Genomic DNA, 27,128 nt, shown 5'->3' on the forward strand with positions numbered 1-27,128 from the left:
GGCCCGCGGGACCACGTCGAGACAGATATGCTGCCTTTTAGCCCCACGCTTCTGGAAAATGACTTTCCGTAATAAATTGAAGGAAACCTGTAACTGATGTTATAGTTAGATTAACACAGCAAGATGGGCGAGTTCTTGACTTAACGTATTTCTAAGGCCGGGCAGCGCGACCCGGACGACGGATCAAAGGAAGTGCGCTCGTAGCGTCCACTTCCTGTGCACGTAGTGCTCCCGTCTCCGCCGGCCGTGCCACTGGCAGGGCGTGCCGAAGACGCGCTGCAAAGCGGCAAACCTTATGCGACGTACGCCACAGTGCCACGAGCCATCCACCGAGGACAAACAACGGCCGCTTCGTCATTGCGGGCTCTGTATCGGTCACTATGATCCCGTTTGGACGGAAGCTTAGGCGGCGCTTACATGGAGGAGCAAGGCGTGCCGTCTTCCCCCTAGTACCCAAACAAACGTACAGGTGCCAACAAAAGGAGTATACTCCACGCAGCGGGAGCCGGAGCAACGGCAAACTGCATCGCAACGCCATCTACAGGCAGCATCTGGGATCGAGACAGCCAATGCGTGCCCTTTATTATCTGCAGGCATGTCGCTTGACTCGTGTCAATGTTTCGTGCTTCAGTTCGCCAAAATGTCCAACGACGCCGCTGCTCCGGCTCTCGCTGCGTGGAGTATACCACTTTTGTCGGCGCCTGTACATTCGAAGCAAGAGTCCCCAGCAAAAAAGTCCCCAGACGTTGCAATAAGTCTCCAGCAAACGTCCCGAGATGTCTGTCGCGCTACGCAAGCCTGCGTGCGATGCTCGGACAAATACGAGAAAGCAGTTCTCGTGACGCGCGTGGTCTGCGCGCTTCTCGTGTGGCTGGGCACCCTCCCTTGCGCCGTTCGTGCGCCGTTCGTGCGCCGACGCCGATAGACGCAGCGCCGGGAGACGCCGGTAATAGTGCCGAATGTAGGGCGGGCTGTATGCGTATATGAGAATTTCCTGAATTTTTCCGTTTCACCTAATATTCCGCCACCGTATAGAGCGCGTTTCCCGATCGTTGGTACGCATTCTGTTTATCTAACAGGCCACCGGTTATCCGCCCAACATTCTACGTGACCTAATTTACTCTACTGCCAACTGCCAACGTTTAGTCTGCTAGAATATCACCCTTTATACTGACGATGATGACCTCGTGGCGCCATCTACCTTACACTCTGCGAATGGCGACTTTTGCCATCAAGATGTCGGTGCACGCCTTTTGGACATCACCTGGCGTCACCTGGTTTTGGATAAGATGCAGTGGTGGAACAGCTGCGTCAGTTGCGCCGCGCCTGCGCCAAAGCATGCGTAAGAGCGAAGCCCTCCTTCCGGCGATGCTGCGCAGCTACTAACACTGAAACCAAACCAACAGCACGCTATCATCATCAGAAGAAAGCAGATGCCCGTCCGTAGAGTTTCTCAACATTTTTTAGTTGTGCAGGCAGACTCGTTGTCGTGGTATTTGCTGTAGAAGGTGCGCAGGCTTAAATAGCAAATCAGCCGTGACGTACGAAATCCTTCGTTATACACGTCATTTCGTTATGGACGTCATTTTGCTGCGCAGGTCATTTCGTTGCAGGTGCGTGGGACTGTATTGCTCAGGCCAAGAATGGGTCGGCGGCGGTTTTCCTCTTGCTCTACAACGTACCCGAGGGCGCAGGGACGTACCCGTCGGAAGCCAGAAATTATATATGAACCGGTTGCTCGAAATTTCACAGTATAATATGCGTCCCTCTTTCCCGAACTTCCTCTCCGCAGTCCGTGCGCGACAGTACGTATATGCGCGCGTGGTAACATCCGCTCCTAGTCCGCGAAGCGGCCGATTACCATTCCCCGACCTTGATATATGCGATTCTGTCCGCGAGCGAGAAAAGCTGGCGACGCTGTCGCTCCTGTCTTGTGCAGGACATGCACCATTTGTGAGTAGGCGGATTTCTCTCTCTGGCTGGTGCCGCTGCTGCTGCTGAGCCAGCGGGGAGTGCTTCCACTTTGTTCGGATGGGTTACGCAGCGTTGAGCGTCTATTTGATCTCGGTGTTTATTCTTCTCTGGCGATTTATTCTGCACCACTCCTTTGCCTTCTCGAAAGAGATCTTTCGCGAAAACTGAACTCTGGGAGTATCGATCGCATGGGGCGGCACACGGAGCTGAGAGCTTATTTTTTTTTTACTTCTTTCTTCGAATACAATGGAAAAAGGACCTTACCCATTTCTAATTTCTTTTATGTTTTAGTTCCTAGGTTCCTTTCTTTTTTCTTCTTCTCGTTCGTACTTCTTTCTGACTTCTTTTTAGGCTCTCCTCGGTGCTTTGCTAGCGCTCCGCCTTGCTTCGGCTGCCATTTGCATCTGGCGGTGACCGGGCGTCATTTTGTGGGGATGAAAACAAAAGAAACAATAAATAAAGCTTCTGTGCAGGCAAAGTAATGCGCATCGAAAGCAGAGGAATGAAATATTGCCGCCTTTCTTTCAGATACATATACTTTTTTTCTCCTTTTCTCCCCCATCTGGCTCCCGATCACCGGGTCACATCGATCGGCCTCGAACGATAAATAGTGTCGCTTAGACACGTTTAATTACCGTCCGGTCCTCTGGGCGCGTATATATAACGAAACCGGAAGTAAAACATAATGGCACAAGACATCTTTTAGGCCATTTCCGCTCTCTTCAGTCTTAATTACCGCCCCCCCCCCCCCTTTCTTTTTTTGCGTATCTACCTTCCATGGCGTCAACGGTGTTGCAAATCGGGGTGGCTCCTTCCTGATGGGCTCTGCCTTCTGGGTAGCGCGGTGTACCCGTGATCCTGGCGCAGGATCAACTGCCCGCCACGTGCAATGTATACACCAGTGGGCCAAACCTTTCGCTCGTTGTATTTCCGGTTTGAAAAGTATGGCACACGTATGCTCGGTTTATGTCTTCATTCGCGAGAAGTGCGGATAAAAGATGTTTCCTGAAAAGGTATCTTGCCCTCAACACGATAGTGCAGGTTTCGTATGATTTAACGAGAATGGTAGCGAAATGTTGTATAGTAAGATTAACACTAAAGCCCTCAGTGTCATTCAGTACAAGCGATATATTTGAGCCAACGACCAAGAAGATGACTGATGAAGGCATGACGACGATGACATGGCGATAAGGTGCTTTACTGGTGGGAACAACATTCGCGTTGTTTTCAAAACATTGAGGGCTGTGTAGAAGGTGACGCGGAAGATGGCGAAAAGAAAACAAGATGACGATTTTCTTAGTCTCCAAGCAACGATTGGCGGGGCCCGCTATGAGGGCTTTCCGATTTGTATACATAGACAGATCTGTCCTTTCACCGTAGGAACTGATAGGCACGAGTGATAGTTTAGAACTTTTTGCTGGGTGAATTGGTGCACGGCAGCAACTCCTCCTAAAACATGGGCACGTGTGAGTCGCGTGTGGGTGGTATTTCTCCGTGCGCACATTTTTTTTTTTTTTCGCATAAGAAACCCGCCGCGGGACTTTAATAGCTATGGCCATACGTTGCGCTGCTGAGCGCGAGGTCTCGGATTCAATCCCGACCGCGGCCACCGCATTCCGATAGCTCCGGAATGAGAAAAAAAAAAGAAAGGTTTAGAAAAGTGTGTGCATCGTGCATTGGGAGCACGTTACAGAGCCCTAGGCGGCCAAAATTAATCCAGTGCCTAAACGGTATGTCGTCTCGTAATCTGATTGTTGCTTTGGTACGTAAAAACCGCAGGATTGTATTTATATCTTTTTTCGCGTAAAGAAACCGGTAGTCTCCTCAAATAGCCGTGGGTGTGGCTAAGGTTTGCAGGGGGGCAATCACTCGCAGGGACGAGACATTCGCGCTTGGGGAATTTCCCGTCCGATGAAAACAGCAGCGTTATCGCCTGAAGCATTTTCGTAAGGTGGGTGTTTGTGCTTCCTCGGTGAGGTCGTGGCTCGGGGGCTGCCCCCGTTCTGTACGGGAGGCGCATGCGCGCTAGAGTTGTGCTTGTGCCCCCTTCGCAGCTTTCTTTTTTTTTTTTTGTAGGTACTACACACAACCCGGTGTTTAGGTCACTTCGTGACCGCTAGGGGTGTATACGTTGTGCGAGCGCCTCAGGAATGTGCCGCATATGCCCGTGACACCGATTGCCCGAGGCGAGACATTAGCGTCGACGAAGCCGCCCACTACGCGACGAGAGGTGGAGCGAAAAGAGAGAGAGAGAAAAAAAAAACGAAAACGCAAAACGAACGCGACGATGCTTAGCGACGATCGTCGCTAATGCCTTGGGTGTCGCACTTCCCACGCTTTTATGAAATGGTGTCTTCTTTGCCCCCCTCCCCCCCCCCCCCCCCCCTCCGTTTTGCGAGTACTTGGCTGCTGCTGTCTACCGTGTCCTGTCGAGAACACACAAGCCCGTTACCCGTTGCCCACTATACCACTCTACACAATAGGCCGCCACCGACTACCCTTGCCCATATGCGATGCTACCGCCCCCTAGAAGGCGCCACTGTGCCGTCGCAACTTCCGGTTTCTTGTGGCGTGCTACAAGTGGAGGCTCGAATAGGGTATCAGAAGCAACCGAGTGTCGGCAGGTCAGCTGCAACGTGGGTAATTCTGCGCGCTCTTTTGCGTAAGCGTCGAAGAAAGCGTCGCTTAGTACGGATTCCCACCGCCATGCGCGTGGAATACGCCCAGTCTTTTCTTTCTTTTTTTTCATCATCGTGGTTTCGTTTCTTTCCTTTCTGAAAGTTGTAGCTTTGAGTTAGTCTTACCGACATGCAATGGGTAACCTTCAGTATGTCAAGCCGTCAATAATGGGACGTAAAGAGTAACAATAAATTAGCCGAGTATTCCTGGCTTTCATGAGTGAATGTTTAGCGCCACCCATGCGAGATTCGCTCGAACAAAGAGCACGTTTGCGCTACCTATAAACACTTCGATTGATTGATTGATTGATTGGTCGATAGAACGAACCAATGAATGACTGAAGCACTGTTATCTTAATGGCGTTGGGAGGCGGACGACTTGCTTTAGGGCGCTGAGCTTTTCTAGAACGCGTTATAAAGGGCTTCCGCACAGAGGACAAGGGTTCGTGACAAGCGAGTCCGAACGCTAAGTATGGACAGCTGGGCTAGTTGGTTGTGATTGGCATTATGCAACATCGTTCCAGCGCACAATTGAACACGGACGAGAAGAGGAAGACCACACGAACGCCGGACTTCAACTGAATTTTATTCATGGAAAACAGGGCTTTATGTACACAGGGGGAGGGAGGGGGGGGGGGGGGGGGGGGGCTGCTAGGGCGCAGACGCCCACGCCAGTGTAGCGGTCCAACTTGTGCGATAGCTTTCTTTTTTTTTTTTTTTTCTCGACCCGCCGTGGTTGCTCAGTGGCTATGGCGTTAGGCTGCTGAGCACAAGGTCGCGGGATCGAATCCCGGCCACGGCGGCCGCATTTCGATGGGGGCGAAATGCGAAAACACCCGTGTACTTAGATTTAGGCGCACGTTAAAGAACCCGAGGTGGTCGAAATTTCCGGAGTCCTCCACTACGGCGTGCCTCATAATCAGAAAGTGGTTTTGGCACGTAAAACCCCATAATTTAATTTTTTTTAGCTTTTTTTCTCGTTTTTCCTACGCTTAATTCGCCTGCGCAGCACAGGCGTCCCACGTCCCGGCCGATATTCGCGCGTTTTTCCCCGCCAGAACGGCCGCGCGCTGGTGACCTTAACCCCGGCGGCGTATCCGATCTCTATCAGAGGACCGGTATGCGGCGACACCGTAATCTGACAAACGCTCATTAGCTCGGGCTGGCGACTTAGCAGGGAAAAAAAAAAAAAAGTCGTAAATGTAGAGAGGCGAGCAAGGATCGGATGCCAGCTGTTGGCGTTTAGAAAGCGAGGTGACCGTAAATTTTCGAATGTAGCAGTCTCCGTTTACGTCCGCACGGGACACGGCACAAGCGATATAATAATAATAATAATAATAATAATAATAATAATCATACATACATACATACATACATACATACATACATACATACATACATACATACATACATACATACATACATACATACATACGAGTATAACGTCGAACTAGCTCATTGCCCGCCATGTTTGCGTAGTGGCTTTGGTGTTACGCTGCTCTAAGCATGAGGTCGCGGGATCAAATCGTGGGCTCTTCGGCTGCATTTTGATCGGGGGTGGGGCAAAAGTCCAAAATTTGGGGTACGCTTAAGCTTCGCCTTTAAGAGTGGAACGCGATAGCATTCAAAGATCCCTGCCTGCCTCTCACGCTTCCCAGAGACTGCAGCTTACGTAACCGTAAAGTTCACCGGGAAAAAACGCTGACGGCGCGCACGCTATGCTTGGTGTATGCACGAAACTTCACGAGAGGGGCCGCCCTGGGCTCCTGCAATAGTGACAGCTGCTGCAAGCGACCATATCGCCAACGTCAATCGGCGATATTTTTTTTTTAGGTTTTGCGTAACAGAATAATGTTTTCTCGTAAATTCAAATCCCATCCGACGCGATCATGTCTGTAGGTTGTCTGTAAGTCGTACTTTACGATTTTTCCGCGTATTTTGCCCTGAGAAATTCAATTAGTTCAGTAACTTCCTTGCGTCACATGCAGGGCCTGCATGGTTGGGTGTGCGTGGTTCGTAGTTCTTTTTTGTCGAAACGATGTCCGACTCTGGATGCGGGACGCCGACGCCTTGTTTTCTGCGAAGCGAGACCCTTGAGATTATCACGTTAAAACCGCCCGTGCAACCTGCAGTTGCAGCATGGTAAAAAAAAAAAAAAAAAGGAGAGAAAGAAATCACGTGGTAGAAATTAATCCGCAGTCTCCCACTACGGTGTGACTCATAATCAGAATGTGATTTGGGTGCCTAAAACCCCGGAATGTAATTATTGTTAACTAACCCATTGTACAAATCAGCGCCTCCTAAAGGCTTGAATGGGGACGCATATTCTGCTGCATGTGCTTAAATTTCTAAACGTGCTTCCTCAATTTTGGGCACCAAGTTTCTTCAGTATGTTATATTGTATATAGATTGTTGTCATCGCGTTGTTTTTTCTTTCGTTCTTTTTTTTTTGGGGGGGGGGGGCACAACGTATGGAGAGATGCATCCAGTCAAAGAGACACTGCCTGTTTCCTGAGTAACTCACTATCCCGCATAGATTGTAGCTATAACTTTAGACAGTCGCTGTTGCGTAAACATACCTTTGTTCGTGTATTACCATGCACTGCCCTTTCGGTATATATACTTCGTTTGTTACAACACTCCTTGGAAGCTCCACCCTTTCAAGGGCCCCGATTTGTGCCTGCTGTATTATCTGTAAATAGATTCGGGATGTTCTTAACGTTGTCCAGTTCCTCCAGCTGGCGTTTTAAGACAATCGTAGAGGTCGCAGCGGCGAATCAGAGCTAGGGTGCCGAATTTCAATATCTAGGATATACCCGTATGCACAACTACAACCACGAAATACGAGAGTAGGAAGCAGTGAAGAAAAAGCTGTAACTCTACGTACAGCTCGTGGTATTATAGGCAATACCGACGGGACGACACGCTTACTGTTCCGTGCTGTCTTCCTCGCACTGTACTTCTATATGGACACGAATCACTACACCTTGCCGAACTTTCAACCCGTTTGGAGAATAAGGGCTGCGGGAGGCATAGAGTATCTCACTATAACATCAGAGGGAAATCTGGCGCCACCGTCGTTTCCTAAGGAACCCTGTGCCGTCATGGGAATGACGGTATATGTGTCTGCGAGGCTTGTGTTGGTTGCTGGTGTAAGAGGCTTCGTCTAAAACGTGGATATGGCTACACAAATAACGCGTTCTTAAAGTAAAATCTTCGTGAAATGTTTTAATTCAGGCATATTATATCTTCCAGTGAAGTTTACTCACCTGCAATGCATAACGAAGCGAAGAAAAGCTAGAACAGACGACAAACTGTTCCAAAGCGAGCACAAATCTTGTCGTCTGTCCGCCAGTTTTAGCGGCCCGCTGATACTTTTTACGTTTCATATAGTTGTACATGCAATAACAAGTTCTCGTACGTAAGCAAAACACATTTTTGTATAATAATAAAGCTAAAACAGCTTTTTACGTGCTGTTTTAGTAGAAAATTAACCATTGTGACAGACGGAACGGTGCTTGCCTGGCTCTCCGAGAACGACGTCAATCCGAAGTCACAATATACCGGCATTCCCATGCGTGTACCACAGCGCAGCAGCGCCAGATTTACCTCTAGGTAATAGTGAGAAACTCTATGGCTGGAGGTTGCTAAGATTCGCGTAGATGCGGTATGCGTTCCGTTCGCCGCATCTGACGGGGTTCTCCGCTGTGACTCCGGCGAGCGCTGGCGTTCCCGCCGTATTCTCCGCGCCGGCAAGCGAACGGGCGCAGTCCGTTCCTCTAGCCAAGCCAGACCGGCAGCTCGCGCTGTTTATCGTCGAGTGCTCCCGCGCGAGAAAAGGACGTTGTTGCGTGTGCGCGGGGCACGCCTCCCTATTATGTCTTTTTTTTTTCTTCTGCCTCTGTTTGTCGCGCGGTCATCCGAGTCTCTCTTGTTCGTTGTCATTCTGTTTGTATCTCGTGTAACTTCTTCGGTGTGTTTCCCGCGGTGTGCGCGCTGGTTCTCCCTCCTTCTCGATCTCTTTGTTTTTTGTGCTCCCGACTTAAGTCGCTTTGGTGCGTGCGTGAAATTGCGTCGTCTTTGTGGCCGTGGGTTTGAAGTGTGCTGAAAGTGCCTTTCGACAGCAGCGAAATCTCTCGTCGCGCGCCGTCGTCTTGCCCCTTGGCACGTTTTTTTCTTCTTTTTTTCTTTGCCGACGTCCTGGACGTCCCAAGTCGCGTGGTTTCGACCTTGTACCGTCGTGATGGTTTCTGGGATGTTGGCACCGCTCGTCGGTCGAAGTGTACTACCTCGACGCTCGTAAGTCCGTATCGGTGGCTGGCTCATAGTTGCTGTTGTAACTACGCCGTGACAGCCAGTCGGTATGCCCAGGCTTGCATTCGTTATCTCTGCATTTGATCACCCCCATCATTATCGTTAAGGACGGTGCTCTTGTACATTAGTAACAGACTACACTTTCTCACGAAACTGCCCAGTCCACCTAGCGGTCGGTTACTGCATTAATAGGTCGTTTGACGTCTTCTCTGTCGTCAAATGTGGAATATTGGTGTTTGATTACGCTGACGTTGTTCGTGAACTTCTCTGCGTAACCCCATTCGTACATAGAAGTCTCTAGGGCACGTCCTTGGTTAACCTCTCAGCATTTCCCTTTTCGTTTCTCTCTCTCTCTCTCGACTGCGCAGCATATGTTGTTAGCATTTTGACTCATCATTCGTTTTTCGCTGTTCTATAAGAGCTCACTGTGGCTGTGTTCTGTTTTCAGTAACAAAATCGATCATTGCCATTGCGCAGCGTCTGTTGAGTTGTGTGTAGTATCAGGCTGTCGTGATACCGCGAACCTTCTCGGGTTTGTAACTTCCCCTCTTAATAATCACATCCTCTCACGCCCTGCGGTCCCCGGTTCGCGGTATTGCGATCTTGCATCGGTGAGGTATATACGTCTCACTTCCTCGATCCGCGTTTGCTCTTTATACGTCACGCCCGCTCGCTTTTTACGAACAGCTGTTTAGCTCGAACAAAGGCTTCGCCGGCACACCCCGATCATTCAGTTGCAGGACGGTCTTCAGGCCCCTTTCGAACGACGTTGCGGAGCCTCGGTGGCCCAATTAAAACCGCCGAAAGAAAGTTTTAATTGATTTACGGCCCGTCCCGACTCGCTCCTGCCCTGTTAGCCGTGTGTCGATTCGTTCGTCTCTAATCCGTGACGTGGGGAATCGCGCGGCGTCCCTTTGATGTTCCGACCCGACGCGTTTTCAAATACTCGCGTCGGCGGCTTGTGCTGCCGCTGTGGCCGCGTCTTGTGTTATGAGGTCGTCATAAGTGGAGGGGGAGGGCTTGTTTTTCTGCCTCTCTAACGCGCCCGTTTTATTACCCCGAAATCCTCCTCTCCACCTCGATCTCTCCCCCCGCCGTGCCACCCGGCACAACACGGCGCGAACGGCACGGGAGCGCCTTGTCTTGCCTCAGCTTCTCCTCCTCCGCTGCTCCACTCTCGCTCCTCTCGCCTTCCTCGTACTTGCCGGAGGCGAGGCACCACCACCACCGCTGCTGTCGTGAGCCAGCGTCAAGCCATTCGCGCCGGCGCCTCTGCGTGCGGCAGCCGTGCCCTCCCCGTCTCTTTAACTGGCGCGGGCTGTCGTTCTGAAAGTCTGCTTATCGGAACTTCTGCGAACTGCTACTCCGTGTGCTTCTGACATCCGGTTCCTTTTTGTTCGAGTTCCGCGTCTTCATACCTGCCAACGGACGGGAGGAGCAGCGCGGAATCGTGAAAACACGAGTTTCGGACCTCGCACCGTTACTCGCCTTCGGAAACGCGGCAGCGGTCTTTTCAAGTTTCGTGGAAGATCCTTTGGTGGGGTGTCACCGGCATGTTCTTACGAAAACCAGGTGGCATCGAGGAGAATTCGGTTCTCAAGTTGCGTGCGGTGTCTCTCGCGCTGTGAAAGAGAATCGCGACCCTCCACGCGTGGCCTCTTGATCAAAGGCCGCTGTCGTTCGTCTTCGGCTGAATTGGAGCTTCCCCCTCACCCCCCTCCCGCTCTTTGGTTTATGGAGTGTCGTGAAAAGTGTTTGTGTGTGCGGTGACACTCGTGAATAGAAGGCAGCCCGCGAGGCTCTGTCTGCGTGTCAGTGTTTGCGAGAGCCTTCTTCGGCGGGCAGCGTCGAATACTACAGCGAGGACTCTGGGTTTGCCACCTGTGCGACCACCTTCGAGTATACTCGGAATACCACTGCAGTTCGTTCAAGAACGGATGCGTTTCGCCGTTGGAAGTGCGTCACCAGTTCGGCTGCTTTGAGCTCTTCTATCGAGTGAACTCTTCGTTTCTGGAGGCCTTGAAGCCGGAACGATAGAGGGCAAGCATCGGCTAGAACGAAGGCTAGCGGGCGGCATTGATTTCCCGCTAGAAGAACGCCTCTCGTCACTTTTGCCATACCGGAGAGGGGCCTAATCGTCCACGGAGGCGGCTGTTTGGTAGTTATGTGCGCACGATTCCCTGAAGTTTCGCTTTGCTATTCTGTTGTTTGCGTTTGAGGCATATGCGGGGGTCTTTCTCCTACCATCTCTGCCGAGTTATAGCTTTTCGTTCCCATGAAAACCGGTACAGCGCAGCTTGCACAATGCGAATGCGGTTCACGGACGGATTCACTTCTTGTTCGCCAGTGGTGCTTCCCTTCTAAGTGGAGCTGCGTGTTCTTCGTGAACGAGAGCGTGTCACTGTATAACGAATTCGAGACACACGGATCGTCAAAAGCTGCGCGAGAAACTTTGTCGCAACGTCATCGTGGGCATTCGGACTTTCACTGAACTGCCGCCTCTTTTTCTGTTCTTTACCCGTGCCTCGTTTGAAGCGACAAACTTTGACCTCGCGCCGTTTGCCGCGCGCGCGGTCTTACCTGATCGCCGACTTTCGATTTCGACTCGTAACTGGGACAAGGAGAACGGAGGACTGAGCGCGCTGTATATTGCACTCGCTTTCGCCGGCACCCTCGCCTTAACAAGGCTGACCACGGAGGGGGGGTGTTTCTATGTCCGGGGAAAAACAAAGGAGCAATGGTGGGAGAGCGCCAGTCAAAACCCGCGAAGCGACTAATCTGACCTAACTTATGGTCCCGTTTACCACCCCCTCCTTACCGATCGACGGAAGCAGCGTTCGGGCCTTGCCCCGTCATAGGCAGGCTTGATCCCTACATCGCGCCGTTGTCGACTTGACAGACATTGTGTGAATACGACGGTGACTCGACTCCTGTGCGTCCGCCTACCGGCCTTCCACGGTGCCATGATTGCTCAGACTTGACACCCGAGTGACTTGTGTATGCAGCCGTACTTTGCGCGTCGAGGTCTTTTCCTTACTGCTTTCATTATAAGGAGAGACGGACAAGTGATGACGACTTGACAGATCGCGCCAACGTCACCCTCATAAACCGTCGTCGTGTATTTTCCGCAGTGAGGTGAAGGGTGTCGACTTCGCGTCGGTCGGATGTTTATACCTGTCGGTTCGCCGCTGCGCACCGATATGTAAACCGTGTCTGTCAGCCGCGTGCGTGTGTGTGTCACCGTCGCGCGTCCAGCCGCGACGTCATCCCGTACCGGGCAGCGGTCTCGCGCGTGCAGCTGGTTTCTAGCGACCGCTGTTTCGCTGCGCGAAACGCGAGCCGCGGCAGTAATTAGCCGGCGCCGCTCGGTGTGCTCGTTGCTTGCTAAAGCCGTTCTCACAGACAGGCGGGCAAGAAGGCGCGGACGTTGTTTACACTTCGTCGGAGAAGGGCCCCGACGAAGCCGACGCGCTCGGCGAACGCTCGGCTAAGTTACACGCCGAGGAAGAGGTTGTTGTTGAAACAATTCGAAGACTTGATGCACAAGCGCCAGACCCTGCTCTACGCGCCTGCTGTCGCGCTGGAACTACACTGCCGGCGCAGATAGAGAGTTGGCGGTTGACCTGTTGAAGGAGAAAGCCGAGTGCCCGTTACGCTGTTGTACAAGCTGTAGATTTTCGTACGCCATGGAGCCGCCTCCTGGGCCCATCACAAGCTTCTACGACCTTATGGTCGCCATACGAAACAGGTGAGCCCTTCTCTCTCACTCTCTCGCCTGGGAAAGTGCGCTTTTGCCCACTTGGTTATTCGCAGTTTTCGCGGCTGTGTGATCGAACGTGTCTGGCGCAAATGCGAGAATTGACGGCACAGGTTTTATAGCGCCCTTCATACTCCAGTATTTTCTGCCTCTTAAAAACGTACCGTAAGTTCAGCCTGCGGTGTGTGACCTTTCTGTGTGTAAGGGCGGCCATAGATTCGCCCTGCTGCCGTTTCCGCCTACACGCTGTTGACATTCACAATGAACAGTGGGAGCACGCGATTGCAACTCGTATGCTGATCTGTATCTTGTGACTATATAGCTATGTTTCGGTACAGCATTATAAGTATACGTTCCGTGTGTGCCTAGGCGTGACAGCGCGACATTTACTTTTGTCGTGTTCAGTAAGCCCAGATTCAGGCTCGGGCTAGTCGTCGCTTTAGAGCTCAGTTCTCCGCTAGTCCCAACGTTGGGGTTCTTTGTCGATATGTGCATCGTTTTAGCGCGGTCTTTGAAATAGGAAAAATATATCCATTCATATTAGCTGTTTGGTATACGGTTCGCGGCGCTAGAGATCCGTAAGCCGATCCTCGCGTCACTTGTTTACTTCTCTCTCTCTCTCTCTCTCTCTCTCTCTATATATATATATATATATATATATATATATATATATATATATATATATATATATATATATATATATATATATATATATATATATATATATAATATGGACTATACGGATACGGGGCATATATAGAGCATACGGGATTTTTCAATGGCATAATGTCTACAACTTTTCACCCGTCACTCCTTTCGGAGAGATTAGCTTCGGTGACCTCCGCAGTTTCACTGGTCGCTTATTTGGGCAAGATGGTAATGGATGTTTAAACTTTTATAAGTGCGCTATAGAAAGGACGGAAATTGAAGTAGGCACCTATACAGCAAAACCGCCAAACATTCAGCACGGGCAAATAAACTTGGGGAAATGTTGTCCCTGTAGGCCATAATTAGGCATGAATTGGTTTCACGCGCCATGTAACAACGCTGGGATTTTGCTGGCCTCTGTAACTAGCTTTGCAGCTACCGTTCAATGACGCATTTGGACGTGAACCGTGAGTGTTGTGTATACGCTGTAAGATAATTTCTGTGGAGAAATAGTTATCCATTGGAGAGTGTCATTAAAGGAGTAAAAAGTGCAAACTGGACAGATATTACACACAGCTACAGACGTGAGGAATTGGGCAGCAACAACTTTACAAATAAGCTTATGTTTGGAGGCCTGCTAACATTTACGGAAAAAAAATCCTTTTTTCAGCTTCTACCATATACTGTTTCATATGCATCAATTAATAAGTGGGGTGTAAGGGCAATTGTCAAAATTTTCCGGTATCACCCGTTCGCCTCGCGGAATGGACGCGAAATTTCTAGCGTTCACACCTACGCACGCGGAATCGCGAGGCGACTCGCGATTCCGCGTCTGAAATCGCCTGTGTGAACAGGCTGTTACGGCTCCACGACGGAGCGCCCAGCGTCGCTGACATCTTGGCGACCGCAGCGCGGGCACGTGTAGTTGACGCGCCTTGGAGGCAGGCCGTGATTCATTGCGAGCCTTCATACGCACCTGCGTGTGGCATTTTCTCGTTTGGACCGTGCTAGCTCTCTCCGTGTACGACATGTCTCACCAAAAAACTGAGTTCCTCGTTCGTTCTGTTGCCTTTTCTTCTGGGAAGCGCCAATAGTGAGGGCGTAAAACCCGACGTGCTATTCGCGGGCAGGGCTCGAGTGCTGTCGCATATAACGCGGCCTTCCGAACGAAAGCAAAAGAGAAAGCGGGTCACGCGCGTGCGCTTTCTAGCAAGATTGCGGGCCGGCGACGTGCAGGCACCGACTGCCGCCGACCGTGCCCCACATATGCGCACGCAACAGCTGTGCTGTCTATTCCGGCGACGGTAATAGGCGGTAGTCTGGCGGGCGGATGAGTTTGAAGAACGGGCACTTTGCGAGCGTATTGCTTTTCTTTTCTTTCTTTCCTTTCTTTCTTTCCTTCCTTTCTTTCTTTCCTTCCTTTCTTTCTTTTCTGTTCTTGTGCGTGCTCATGTTAATTGTGTCACCCCCCGTATTCTCAAGCTATCCTCGACTCGAAGCTCTTCACCCACTCCAACGAGTTGAGCACAGCGGTCCCTCGACTCATGAAGACGCTGCGCAGTTCTCAAGAATGGCCGTGGAAGATCACACGTGGCCTCCGAGATCACACACACGGCTTCCAACATCGGAGGCCATGTGTGATAATGAAGCAGTGACCACTTCTGCCGAGGGATTGCGCTGATGGGCACTTTCTTAAGCCGAGGTCGAGCTTTGATTGCAATAACGTTGTAAAACTAACGGCGGTGATCGTTATAGTTAATACGAGATTTTGGCTTGGCTGCGCACGGAGGTACCAACGTTGTATATTTTGGTATGTTTAATATGCCAGTTGTTCCAAGAAGTAACGGGAAATGTTAAATTCAGATAAGCATACAGGCATTACCACGATGCGGGTGTGACATGAAGAGACCGGGATCTTAATTTCTTGTGTTATAACGAAACATATTATGTGCACCCATAGTATTGCTTCTCACCTACCGATGCAGCTTTGCGCTGTGGCGCCTATGTTCAAATATTGCCCCAGCGCGTATTATTGGGTATTTCAGCTCAATAAGTAGATCTCTTTTTTTTTTCTAAATGCTACAGGGGACATTTGAAAATTATGTTAACGTTAAAATAAAACACCCGGTATATATACAAGGGGGTTAATCAACCTTGCACATGTGCCAATGTCACTTCAGAAGGAGGACGTTGTTTCTCAATTTGTTTTATACGAATGTGTGTAGACGCAAGCCAGACTGAGTCGTTTTCTGAACCTAACAAGGCCGAGAGACTCGAGACCGCTGATTCGATCTGTGCTCACCTTGTTTTCGTGCATTGTTTCCTTTCGTGTGGACATGGCAAAGGAAACATGCGTATGCATTGTTCTAGTTGTTGCCGGGGACTTCTAGCTTTTTTTTTGCGGTTTTACTTCTTTCCCCAGGTTATCTATGCTGTCATATTATCGCTGGGTACAAGACGCGCCCCTGCTGTATGCTAAATTTCAATAGAGGGTTTTATATTTTGCTTTATACGTGATGATCTAGTTACGCTTTTCTGACGACATTATATCGATAGATTTTTGTCCGCAAAACCAGTTTTGGCAGTTTGTGGACCAGAATACCTTAGCCTAAAAAACGTACTTTATAACGACTCTCTTCTGTAGACAGCATTGAAGCTTATAATGGTGAACCAGGTCTGCATGACTAAACTTGCTTTTATGAAAGCATGCCATAAGCGCACTTATTAAGGACTCCGTTATCGGCATTCATTTCTTTATACAGGGTAAACGAGCGTGTGAAAATCATGTCTCCGCAAATTCTGTTAAATATAGAGTATGTATCTTGATAACGGCTCTATGTAGCAGTGTGATCGAGTGAGCTGCGTAGTTGCTGCAGAGGCGGTAGGGAATTAATTGCTCGAAACCAAAAGGGATATGATTGCGACAAATAACCGTTCCTCTTTGAAACCGAGCGAAATTACTTTTCATCTTTTAATTTTGTTCGATAACGTAGCCAGGTCGCAGTCCGATGAGCCAACGTCACCTAGACATGATGGCCTTATCAGAGGTTCCTGTCCAACCTGTCACTCAGACTTTCTCATCCCAGCGCTATCTTTTCAATGCGAAATTTGTTTTCTTTTATCGATTTTTTTTTTTGCTTCTCTTGCTGTTCTGATACACACACAAAACATTGGAACTTGCGGGCAGTCGGCGCATTCTTTTGCGCCGGTCGAGCCTTGTCAGTATGACTAAACTTTTATTCAACCTTAGTCTACGAATTCAAATACGGCAGGACTAAGTCTGATCAGCTTTTTATTTTATTTTATTAACTTGCTTCCGGCAAGGCCTGGCCTTATTTAATATGCTACGATCACTCGCACGGTATATTTTTGGTCGCTGTGACGTGAAGCCGCTTCGACTGTACAAGCGACATGACATTTTCGACTTGTCATTATTTGCGATAAGCAAAGGTTCAACCTTCCTGACCCTGAGAAAAAAAAAAGAAGATATAAAGAACTTGACAAGCGTCAGAGAGCCGTAAGCAACATAATACTTGCTTCTGCCAACCTGTCTCGGTGCATAGGAGGCATGGACCAACACCACCTAGATAACACAAGGCCTGTCCACTACGCTCCATTACGTCATGCTACTTGGCCCGAAATTTCCATTGCCAAGGCTGGCGTGACGAAAGCGGCCACGTCAAAGTCACTGTTGCTTACTCGGGAGCATCCCCATTAGATTCTATGGCAGTCGGGCCAGGTAGCATGACGTCATGGATAGGAGTGCACAGGCCTTGTGTTATCTAGGTGGTGTTGCATGGACGCGTCGATGACGTCGATAAACACTGGGTCGCTCCCGTTATGCTGCGACTGTTGGGGGCTGGCACTCGCGAGCGCAACCGGAACAGGCACCCGCGGCATTCTGAGCTTTTTCTTTGCCAGCAGTGTCGTCAATTCCTATACGCCTCGTAGCTCCAAGAGGTCCGCAAATTTTGCAGCATCATGGCGTCGCGATAATGTGGCGCGCCAGGTGCAGTGTTTGCTAGGCCCACTTCAATGTCAAAATTAACATATCCTGTAATAGTTTCCCCAACATTTGATACTTGCCAAGTGCCCCCCCCCCCTTTTTTTTTTTTACCAGCGAAAAACGTGTTGTAGCCAGAGTTCCTACGACTTCTGTATTATGTCAGTGTGTCTCTTCGTGCGTTCCATGACCTGCCGTATCTTTTCGGATGTAATGAACCTAGGAGGCGTCCCGCGTTCTATTTGGTTTCGTTACGTCAGCTTGTAAAATCGCGCAAATGTAAGCAATCTTACCTGCAACAATGAAAGCAGAGCCGGTGCATACCCAACTTGAGGTTGTTCTAGCACAACGTCGGGCCATGTCTGCTGTACATTTGTATTGCTTCGATTGGTACGTGGGTTGTATGGGAACGTAGGCGAAGCCTATTAGAAATCGATGTACCATAAGCAGGCCTGTATGAAACGTGGGGCGCTTTGTTTTCTATGTATACCACTGGCCGGCGCCTATTTACTAAAGCTAACGGTAATTTGATTTAAACAGTGCCTCTGTATAGTGGAAGGATATGTATTGCTCGGACTCCGTAACATCATGACTTACTTCGAATGTAAGCACAGTACGTGAAGTTTTTGTGAGTTTGTCACTAGCACGCGCATGCGCGCGCACACACACACTAGACAGGGATATATAGTGCGAAAGTGATAATTGTAATCAGCCCTACTGTAGCGCGAGCTCTGCACTAATGTGTTTCTTTTCACTAAAGTGCGACAAAGATAATTTGAGCTGTGTTTACGAATTATCCTTGTACGATACCAACACAAAGAGGAGACGTTGTAAAACAGACAGGGTGCAAAAACAAGAATAGAAAACAAGACACATTCGCCTCAAAAATACGAAGAAGAAAGACAAAACAAATTCCCGCACCAGCTTGCTGTGACGTGACGGATTTTGACTGCGTATGCTTGGGACAGGTTAATTTTTACATCAGTAAAGACTGACTTCGTTGTGCCGTCGAAAAGAAAAGCCAAACACGGAACTTTGCCAGGCAACGACTTTTACAGAGTCGCAGCAAGCCTTATGTAAAACGCTTTGAAATCCATGACGTCACTGTGACGAACCGGCGCTGATGTTTGGGCGCGGAATTTAAACTGCCGAACATAGAGCTTCATTTTCTCTTTCAATAATCAACCTATTGCGAGAAAATTAAGGAAACTAAAATTTCGAAGTAATAGGTTTATCTGTCGAAACTGATTTCTTGCTTCTTTCTTTAGTGTCTTATTTAACAATGGACGGCACCGTACCTTTTATGTATCTAAATACTACAGCTTTAGAATGCCGTTTGTCGCCTGAGGTGCGTTACAAACTGAACCCACTGAAGCGGTCGGCAGCCACGGGTTCCGCCATGTTCGACAATCACATTTCTCAGTGTACGTCAACATTACTTGCGTCAAGCTCGCCAAATAACGTAAACCAGTAAGCAAAAGTATGCAGACCAATTGCTCGCTAAAAGAAAGTCGGTTTATTTGTAATGAAGATGCGCAAAGTGAAATTGAGGACCGAACTGGAAAGTTCGCAAATGCACCAAGCTTCGATTGCAGTCCTCAATTTCAGGTTACCTTCGTAGGCGAAGGAGAAAACCCCCTTTATCGGGGAATCCCTGGTGCGTATGGTTCTGCTTACGCGTGTACATTATCATAGCGTACGTGAACAGTAGTAACCCAGTAACGTACGGAGCATGCGCAGTGAGGATGACGCTATTACGTGCATTGCGCGTTTACGTTTGGCTGCAAACGCCATTCTAAAACTCATACTTTTATCATCCTAAACTGACGTGTTATCCCTCTTTGGTGTTTCTTAAATGGTGTACCGTACTGTACGTTTTGTTTGTACAGGCTAGAATCGCGCTCGGTCGGCTACGAAGTGAGGGAGTGAAGAAGTAACGTTATTATTGATCACAATATTTATTAGCCTACGTTATAGCTGTGAATCTGGGACGTATTATAACCTATACGTGCGTAGCCGTGAGTCTGGGACGTTTCCACTTCGGTCGTAAGGCGGCAAATATGCGTGGCGTGTGTATAGCCTGAGGATTTTGTATGCGTGTACCGTGACGCATTCCGTCCTGATTGAAGGAACAGATTACGCATAATATATGGCGCCCCGGGGCGTCGTAAGTTACATCCCTGAAATCTTTCTCAATCTACGCACGTTCGTATACGGCACCCATTTCGCGCGACTGGTCCCGCGGCGCTGCTTAGCGACACCCCCGTTGTCGCGCGTGGTTATGTGCGGTCGTTAATAATAATTAGAGCTTCCGCGCGTCGCGCGCTTTCCCTCGCCACTTGCGTAACCATAAGAGCGTGTTGGGGCGTGCGTGTTCAGTTGGGCGCGTGTTCCTCGCCGTTTATTTGAACCTCCGCGATATGGGCCCGCGCGGCTTTCCTTTTCTGGCATCGTTCGTCAGCAGCGAATTGATTCCGAGGAGGAGTTCCTCCGAAGCCCAGTTATCGAGTGTATATTATGCACGCCGGCCTTGCGTTTCCTCCGAGGTTGGCCAACGTGTTGTCACCTGTTACGAAGGAGTGTACGGTTGGTGTAGGTAACCAACGTATGCTTGTGCGAGGGGCCTTGGCATATGGTATAGTAAAAAAAACAAAGCATTTTCTAACTTGCGCGGGTGGAATCACATTTTTGTCTTCCTTTGGTGCATGAGTGGAAGGGTAGAGCACGCTATCGATTATAGGCCGACCTACTTAATTACCTCTCCCCTGTCGTGAATTGATTATCGTCTTTCTATGTGTGCGCTTGATTTTCCTTTTAATTTTTTTTCTGTAAGGGGTTTTCGCAAGTACGTTGTCAATCTGGTTGTATCGTCCTGGCATTACTCCTTTGCTGTATAACCCCCTCCCACACACAAACACACACACAAAAAAAAGAAAAAGAAGTAGAGAAAACCAACTTAGGTGCTCTTCCGAACATGCTCGACCGTATGGTTCAGTGTGTCTTCGTTTGAGCGTGGCGCGGACCGTTTATTTTGCGACGAAACTTGCCTTGCGGAACGTTTGGATCGTTCTGCACCAAATTACTGCACCAAACTACCGCCATGCGCGCGTCGAGCTAAGCTGCACGTGGCCTACAAACAATGACAACGCATTATCCTGGCCTCGCGAATTTTGTCGCCTTTTAACTGAAACGCGTGTATGACGCTGCGGCTGCAACGGCATTTCCGAGTTCCTTCCCGCCAGCGCCGGATGAGATTCCAAACGCTCTTCCAGCGCCGAAGTCACGAAGGGCACAGCGTGGCCTCTGCGAACGGGCGATAAAACCCAATCTCGCTCCGTCGCTTCCTCTAATTTTTTTTGTGTCCGTTTGTTCCTGCTTGCTTCCTTAATCGCTGTTTCCCAACAAGCCCGTTCCACTGCATACGAAAGCAGGCAATTACGACGGCCGAGGACAATCGGGCAGCTCCGAACGAGTGGCACTGGGTCGCCGTCCTTAATCCTCTCTTGTCACGACTGCCGCCGGTTCTGCGGGTATCGCTTCGCTTGCACTACGAATCGAGCTTAACAGCTTAAAGCGAGTTGGGTGCGTGAGGGAGCGGGGTCGTCTCACTTGTCAGCTGCAGGAAAATATCGCTTTGTAGTGAGAGCGAAAGTACGGGGAGTTTGCGAGGTGACGATCCGTGTGGGTTTTATACTGTAACGTCCGAATAAGTGCAGCAGCTCTGATGAAGGCTCTATTGTCCTGCAGACAGTTTTTGTTGGCTTGTCTGAGTGCGTACTACAATTGCGTCATCATTATCGGCCTGGATTTATGTCCACTGCAGGACGAAGACTTCTCCCGGCGATCTCCAGTAGTGCCAGGAAGTTTCTTGATTTCATCGCACTGCCGTTCCTACGCTTCCCTTTCCTTGGCACCCTTTCTGCTACTCTAATGGACCACCGCTTATGTGTTGTACGCATTGCATATATCTAACGCAGTTCCATTTTTTTTCCACCTCCTAATGCCAGCTATAGAACATCGGCTACCCCATTTGCTGTCTAATGCTCACCGCTGCCTTCCTGTCCCAACGTTACGCGCCTAAAATTTTATTGCGATAGCAACTATATGGACACTCCAGCGCATTTCTGCCGTCGCCGTGATGTTCTGTATAAAGTCCAAGGGCGATATTTTCTTTGCATCGCTTATTGCGCGGTCCTTGCAATTCACGGAGGCGTAAACATGAGGTGATGCGGTATGAACATTTCCCTGGTTAACTTCCCTGCCTTTCCTTCTATTTCTCTCTCTCTCTTTCACTCTTTCTCTTTCGAACCCGGCGGGGAGCACAATTACTGTAGTGCATAATTAGCGCGCCGTGTCCTTGCTAATTTCCAACTGCATCGCGGGTAGAAACTGCTTCATTGATTGGACACTCATTGAACATGGTCCGAGATTATTTTTATTTAAGCGGTATTTTTTGCACATTCCTGAGATTGGTGATTTTTTTAACCTTTAGTATTTTTTTTTATTCCTGGACAAGGATCTGGACGTCCATTTTTCTCGCGGCGATATGTACCCTATATAAGTGGTCTGTTTCCTGTCCTAACACCTCTGCCCTTCTTTGCCAGTCTGTGTTCTGTAGAAGCATTGCGCGACTCACTACGTCCCTGGTTGTGTTATCCTCCAGTTGTGTATTTTTAATTTTTGCTTGATATCATGATTCCGTAATTTCTTCCGTCATGATGTTTCTAAGATTAACGAAATCCTAATCTTTTAACGCAGTTTCAGTTATCTATTCAATGCTTGCTGCCGTTTTCTCTATTACGTCGGGGTCCCTTAAACTTGGTGTGATCTTCACCTGTTTTTCCCCTCTGTTAAAGGTGACCCACGGGCAACATAATGCGTTATGCACACTTGCTAAATTGCTAGATTTATGTGATTCTCTTTGAGTTCACTTGGTTTATGTTTGATTCATTCGGACTCCACTCTTCAGTCTGTCGACGACTGCCTGTTTGCGCATTCCCGCGTGATTTTTTCATCGCGCTTAGGTCAAATTTTTACGATCACTTGAATGCGCTGGTGTCATAGATTGCGCAAGATTGTCCCGTTGTACTTTGTATATCTGCACATGCAGGTCCTCAACTCGTTGACGAAAGCAGGTTCTCATTCTTGTTTTATTGCAGTAGCATTTATATAGACTTTCCGTGCCCGTTTCCACCGTTGCCGTGTCGTTACGTATAAAGTCCATGTGCGACAACACGGCGGAGGGAGAGGGGGGCGTTCTACTCCGGCGGCGGCTGCGTATGGCGCGACAGCGTGGCCGCGCGAGCCCTATACCTTCAAAACGATCTGCGCTGGGTACAGCGTCTAGGCGCGCCGGGGTCTGATGGCTTCGTGTGAGCCGTGTTCTCGCCGGTTAGCTCGCGTTGCAGCAAGAGGCAGTTCGCTCGCTGCTGCTCCCCCTCTTCCTCACGTCAGCGGTTTGACAGCGAGTGTCCGTGGTCATCGAGGGACGTGTGTTCATGTTTGCGTGTGCGCACGTGACCCCACGCTTGTTAGTAAGCGAATATTTACACAAGTTTATAGGACCGATAAAGTTGCTACCCTTACTTCGTATAGCTGGATAATTACTTGCTATCGCAAACGATGCTTCGCCTTTCGGGCGAAACTGCGAATTTTTTTTTCTGCAACGTTTTTCCCTGTCTTTCGCGTGCATCCTCGAGGTGCAAAAACGAAAACAAATTATGAAGAGCGAAGCGTACTGTGTGCCCATTGTCTATTTGGTTGCGGGCCGACGTAGCGTGATTAAAGACATGGTTGCAGGCGCGGCCTTGGCGCTTCCGCCAGCTGGTTTGACGGGTGCAGCAGAACTGCCGCTGGAGCTAACTATACGTTTGTCGTGTTGTGTCACCGTGGAGATTTTTAATGAAGAGTACGAAGAGACTTCCATCTCACCAGAAACGTACTCCCAGCATTTCTTAGTTTGAGATGATACCTTTGAAATACGGCTTCTCACTACTTTGCCGTATAAGGAAGCGTGTAAGCAACATAGTGTGCGTGCGTGCGTGCGTGCGTGTGTGTGTGTGACAGAGAGAGAGATGGCGTGTGTTTACGCGACGGTGTCATGAAAGACTGTAGCTGTGGCCTCGCGTTTCGAGCATGTGGATCCGTTCAGGCGAGGCGTTTCTATTTTTTTCTTTCTCATCTCTCAGCGGCGCCAAGGTGTATCGTTATCGGTGTCAGGCGTGCTGACACTAGGTTAGTTACCGCGAGCGCGGGTTTCCTTTCCTGGCTTGTTGGTATTATATTTTACCTCCTTTTTTTCTGGCACTACAGTGAGCGCCGTCACGGCTGGCATAACGAATTGACCACGTGAATTATGGGCGAGTCCTTTTCGCGTCCTCGTGCTTAGCGGCGTCGGCGATGCGATACGTGGTCATTAATTCTGCATGGTGCATATTGCTTTTCAGCTGTTCTTATTTTTTAACTCCGTTCTCTGAGTCGAGCGGAAGAGCTCGTAATATGCGTTTGATATAAGTGAAAAATAAAGCAAGTTACGTTTTTTGCTTACTTTATACCATGTGCGGTCGTTTGTGTAGTTTACACCTGCATAGCTGCGCATATAAAACACTGATGTTGCTTTGGTTCAAGGCTAAAGAGAAAATTGTGCAGAAGGCGTTTTACCACACGGGCACCTTCCGCATGGCCATGCTTCCATCTTCTTGCGAGCCAAACACGGATATCAATTTGCGTTCCATCACTCGCTTTCCGCTCCGTAACTTCCTTGGAAACTTGCTCGTCATGCTTCTACTGATTCCGCCCTATATCGGCCAATGTCCGCAGAACGCAATTATCATGTACTTTTCAGTGAGATCGGTAAGCCGTCGTTCTGTAGACTGGTGCGTCGTATACCTGTCGAACACGCCCCAGCCCAATTTCTAGGGTGCGAAAAGAAGTAATCCATCACTCTCGCAGGCGCGGAGAGAGCCCTGTAGTGCAGGTTTGCTGTTTCCTGTACGTCCCCATCTCGTCTACGCGCTGCGACAAAGTTTTTTCTCCTGTCTTTCCATTCCGATCTCACTCCAGGGACAGGAAAGTACAGTACAGAGATGCATCGATCGACTCTCGCTTTTCGAGCCTTCGGTCCCTTATGGAATGCCCTTTCCTGCAGGGCAGTACGGCGGGGGGTGGGGGAAACGCATTTGGGGAATGTGTAGCGCGGAAATCCGGTTCCCTAGAAATGGCCAGGGGTACACAGAAAGTATAAGCCGCGAGGAGAGCAAACATCAGCAGCCGTGAGAGTGTATTGGCGAGTTCCGGGCTGTTTTCTTCGCCTGTGTTGCTTCTTTTCACGCCGACTGCGTTTTTTTTAACACGCTCGCCTTTTGTGGGGTGAGCATATTCCCTAACGGGAAGCACGGCATGGAAAAATGCGGGAAAGGCTGGGGCATAGTGCAGTGCGAAGGGGAAGCATCGAAGATCATTCCGCAGTGTCGTTGCCAGCATCAACGATTTCGTCGAGCGATGCCCGATATTTAGAGCTTGCTTACATATCATCGTAACGCCACCAGTAGTTGCACCATTGTCTCTTTGAATTGGAATCAATGTAAAAGTTATTTTTGTGGAAAACCGGGCAGCCCACCCATTTTTCGGAGCTTCATTCTTTTTCTACTTGCTCAGTTCGTGCCTACCCGCAGCGTCGCGCCACCAACATGGTACCATAGAAGCAATGCGAAATTTCGGCCGCTGTTGCGTGAATTTTCCGTGAAAGAATTTTATGAATATTTCAGTGTGTCTGTGGCGGAGATGTTCTGTATAGCCGCGCGTCTTTGAAGCAGAGTGGTGTCTGTTCGCAGCAATTCTGGAGAACTAAGTCTGCGAACATTTTGATGATCAGTAGACAGCCTGAAGAGTAAACAATTGTTTTTGTATTTTTACAACATTTTACTGTGTTTCGGCTTCGGCTGTATAGTGACTTTCAAACTTTAATGTTGCCAAAGTCTACTGCTGCGTATAGCGTGAGCAGAATTTCACCACTGTCGCACGGCCGCCATATGTATCGAGCGCGGCTTTGTTTCAGCATTCTTTTTTGACGAGCACTCGGACTTTTTGCAATGAACCTACCGTGTTGCTTTGTCTCTGTTGGGGCTCTTGTGCTTTTCGCGAAGTTCATATGTGTTGTCTGCGAATTCGTCATTCCGATGATTTTCATACATACCGCTTCCTCTGTGTATTTCGGAGCCTATCCATGGCGTGGCATTAGCTGGATTAATTTCGAATTCCTTGTTGCTTGTTCCTAAGACTCGGTTACGCTTGTTTTAACTCTTGACGTTCTTTCTTTTCGTTCAGTTCGGACCAGCTGACGGAAGAGGAGATTGAGGTGAGTTGCATCTCAGCTCTTGTTCGTCTAAGCTTGACGGCGCGCGCCTTGAAAGGTTGCACGCTGGGTGCGCTTGCCGCTGTTTACGGAAACAGCGCGAACGTTAGCAGGGCTTTTCAAAACGCGCATAAACTTCGAAGTTTACAAAATGTGGTGTTACGAATGACTTGGGAAAGAGTGACTATATTCTGTAAATAACGCTGTTAGAAAACTCGCGCGGAAGAAATTTTATTCCGAGTGTAAGTTGTTGCGTTTGTTGTTCGCCCGTCTTAAAGGCTATATCTGGAATACTGTATACGGAATAGCGATGTGGTCTGCTGTGATGTTGTTTTATTGGTTTAGACGAGTTAGCATTTACTAAAATATGTAATTACCACGAAACACAGAAATGCACGAACACGATGACACGGGTGTTTGATTCTATTGTGTGGTTCGAAGTATTCTGCCACGACCTTTTTTTTTTTTGAGAGACGTTTCTTTTTTTAATTTCGGCAACAATTTCTGTGCCTATAGGAGATTTTCTGCTAATGTCGCTTGGATATTACTTCTAAACACAATCCGCTTTCATTATTTCTTTCGCACATAAGAGGGAGCGCCGGATCTGTTTTCGCCGTAATATAGAACGTAGGACCGAAGCTCGTTTAGTTTTATTGCTGGCAGTTTAGGTCAGCGGAAGTGAGTATTTCGACCTCGCGCATGCCTTATTAATGACACGTTGCCAGCATTGCTGGGGCAGAATCGCAGCCTTTGTGTGTATAACCTCCTGCGACCGTGACATCATTTCGTGACGTCACGCCTGGCGCACGTTGCAGGGCCGCGTCCCATCGCCTCCCCTTTATGCGTGCAGCATTGAGACGTCTATCACGACGCAGAAATGGAACGGCGTACAAATTGTAGAGCTCCTGCACACTTCGACGTCTATCGCAGAAATGCTCGCCTACTTAGCAGCCTTGCCTAAACCACTTTACCGCGACCTGTCGGTAACCGGTTCCGGCCGGCGAGCGTGTGGTGTTGTTGTGGTCTCCCTGCGAGCTTCTTATCGCGGAACTGGAAAGCTGTTTTAAGCCGGGGATTACCGATGCCGACAGATGAAATGGCCTCGACGGAAAGGACAAGACGCTTAGCTTTTGTCCTGCCGACGCTACTGCCCGTTGGTGGTGTCTTGGTGCTCTTGTTTACGAAACACTAACGACTTGGTAGATTCGACAAGGAACTGAAAACGTCAGAACTGTGCTAGCAAGGCCCGTCTGTGAGTAGCTGCATGAGAAAGTGATAATGTGCAGATTTGTGCGAGGTATCTTTCCCGTCGAGGACCGAGTCCTCTTGTCGAAATGCTGTCAACTAACCGGCAATTTCCCTGGCTATAGGTCTGCCATATTTCGTGTACAAATCTTACTG

General features: G+C 49.2%; 1 protein-coding gene across 8 annotated transcripts in view; it reads left to right on the forward strand.

Moving 5' to 3' along the window:
• Window positions 1–27,128, forward strand: part of LOC126544884 (uncharacterized) — a 274,212-nt gene that overhangs the window by 225,272 nt on the left and 21,812 nt on the right. For all 8 annotated transcript variants that reach the window (XM_055077879.2, XM_050192408.3, XM_055077880.2 and 5 more), the window contains exon 28: window positions 25,700–25,730. In XM_055077879.2, coding sequence (XP_054933854.1) covers window positions 25,700–25,730 — 31 coding nt within the window. The remainder of the gene's footprint in view (window positions 1–25,699; window positions 25,731–27,128) is intronic.

Source organism: Dermacentor andersoni, chromosome 10 (assembly GCF_023375885.2).
Source record: "Dermacentor andersoni chromosome 10, qqDerAnde1_hic_scaffold, whole genome shotgun sequence".
Taxonomy (NCBI): domain Eukaryota; kingdom Metazoa; phylum Arthropoda; class Arachnida; order Ixodida; family Ixodidae; genus Dermacentor; species Dermacentor andersoni.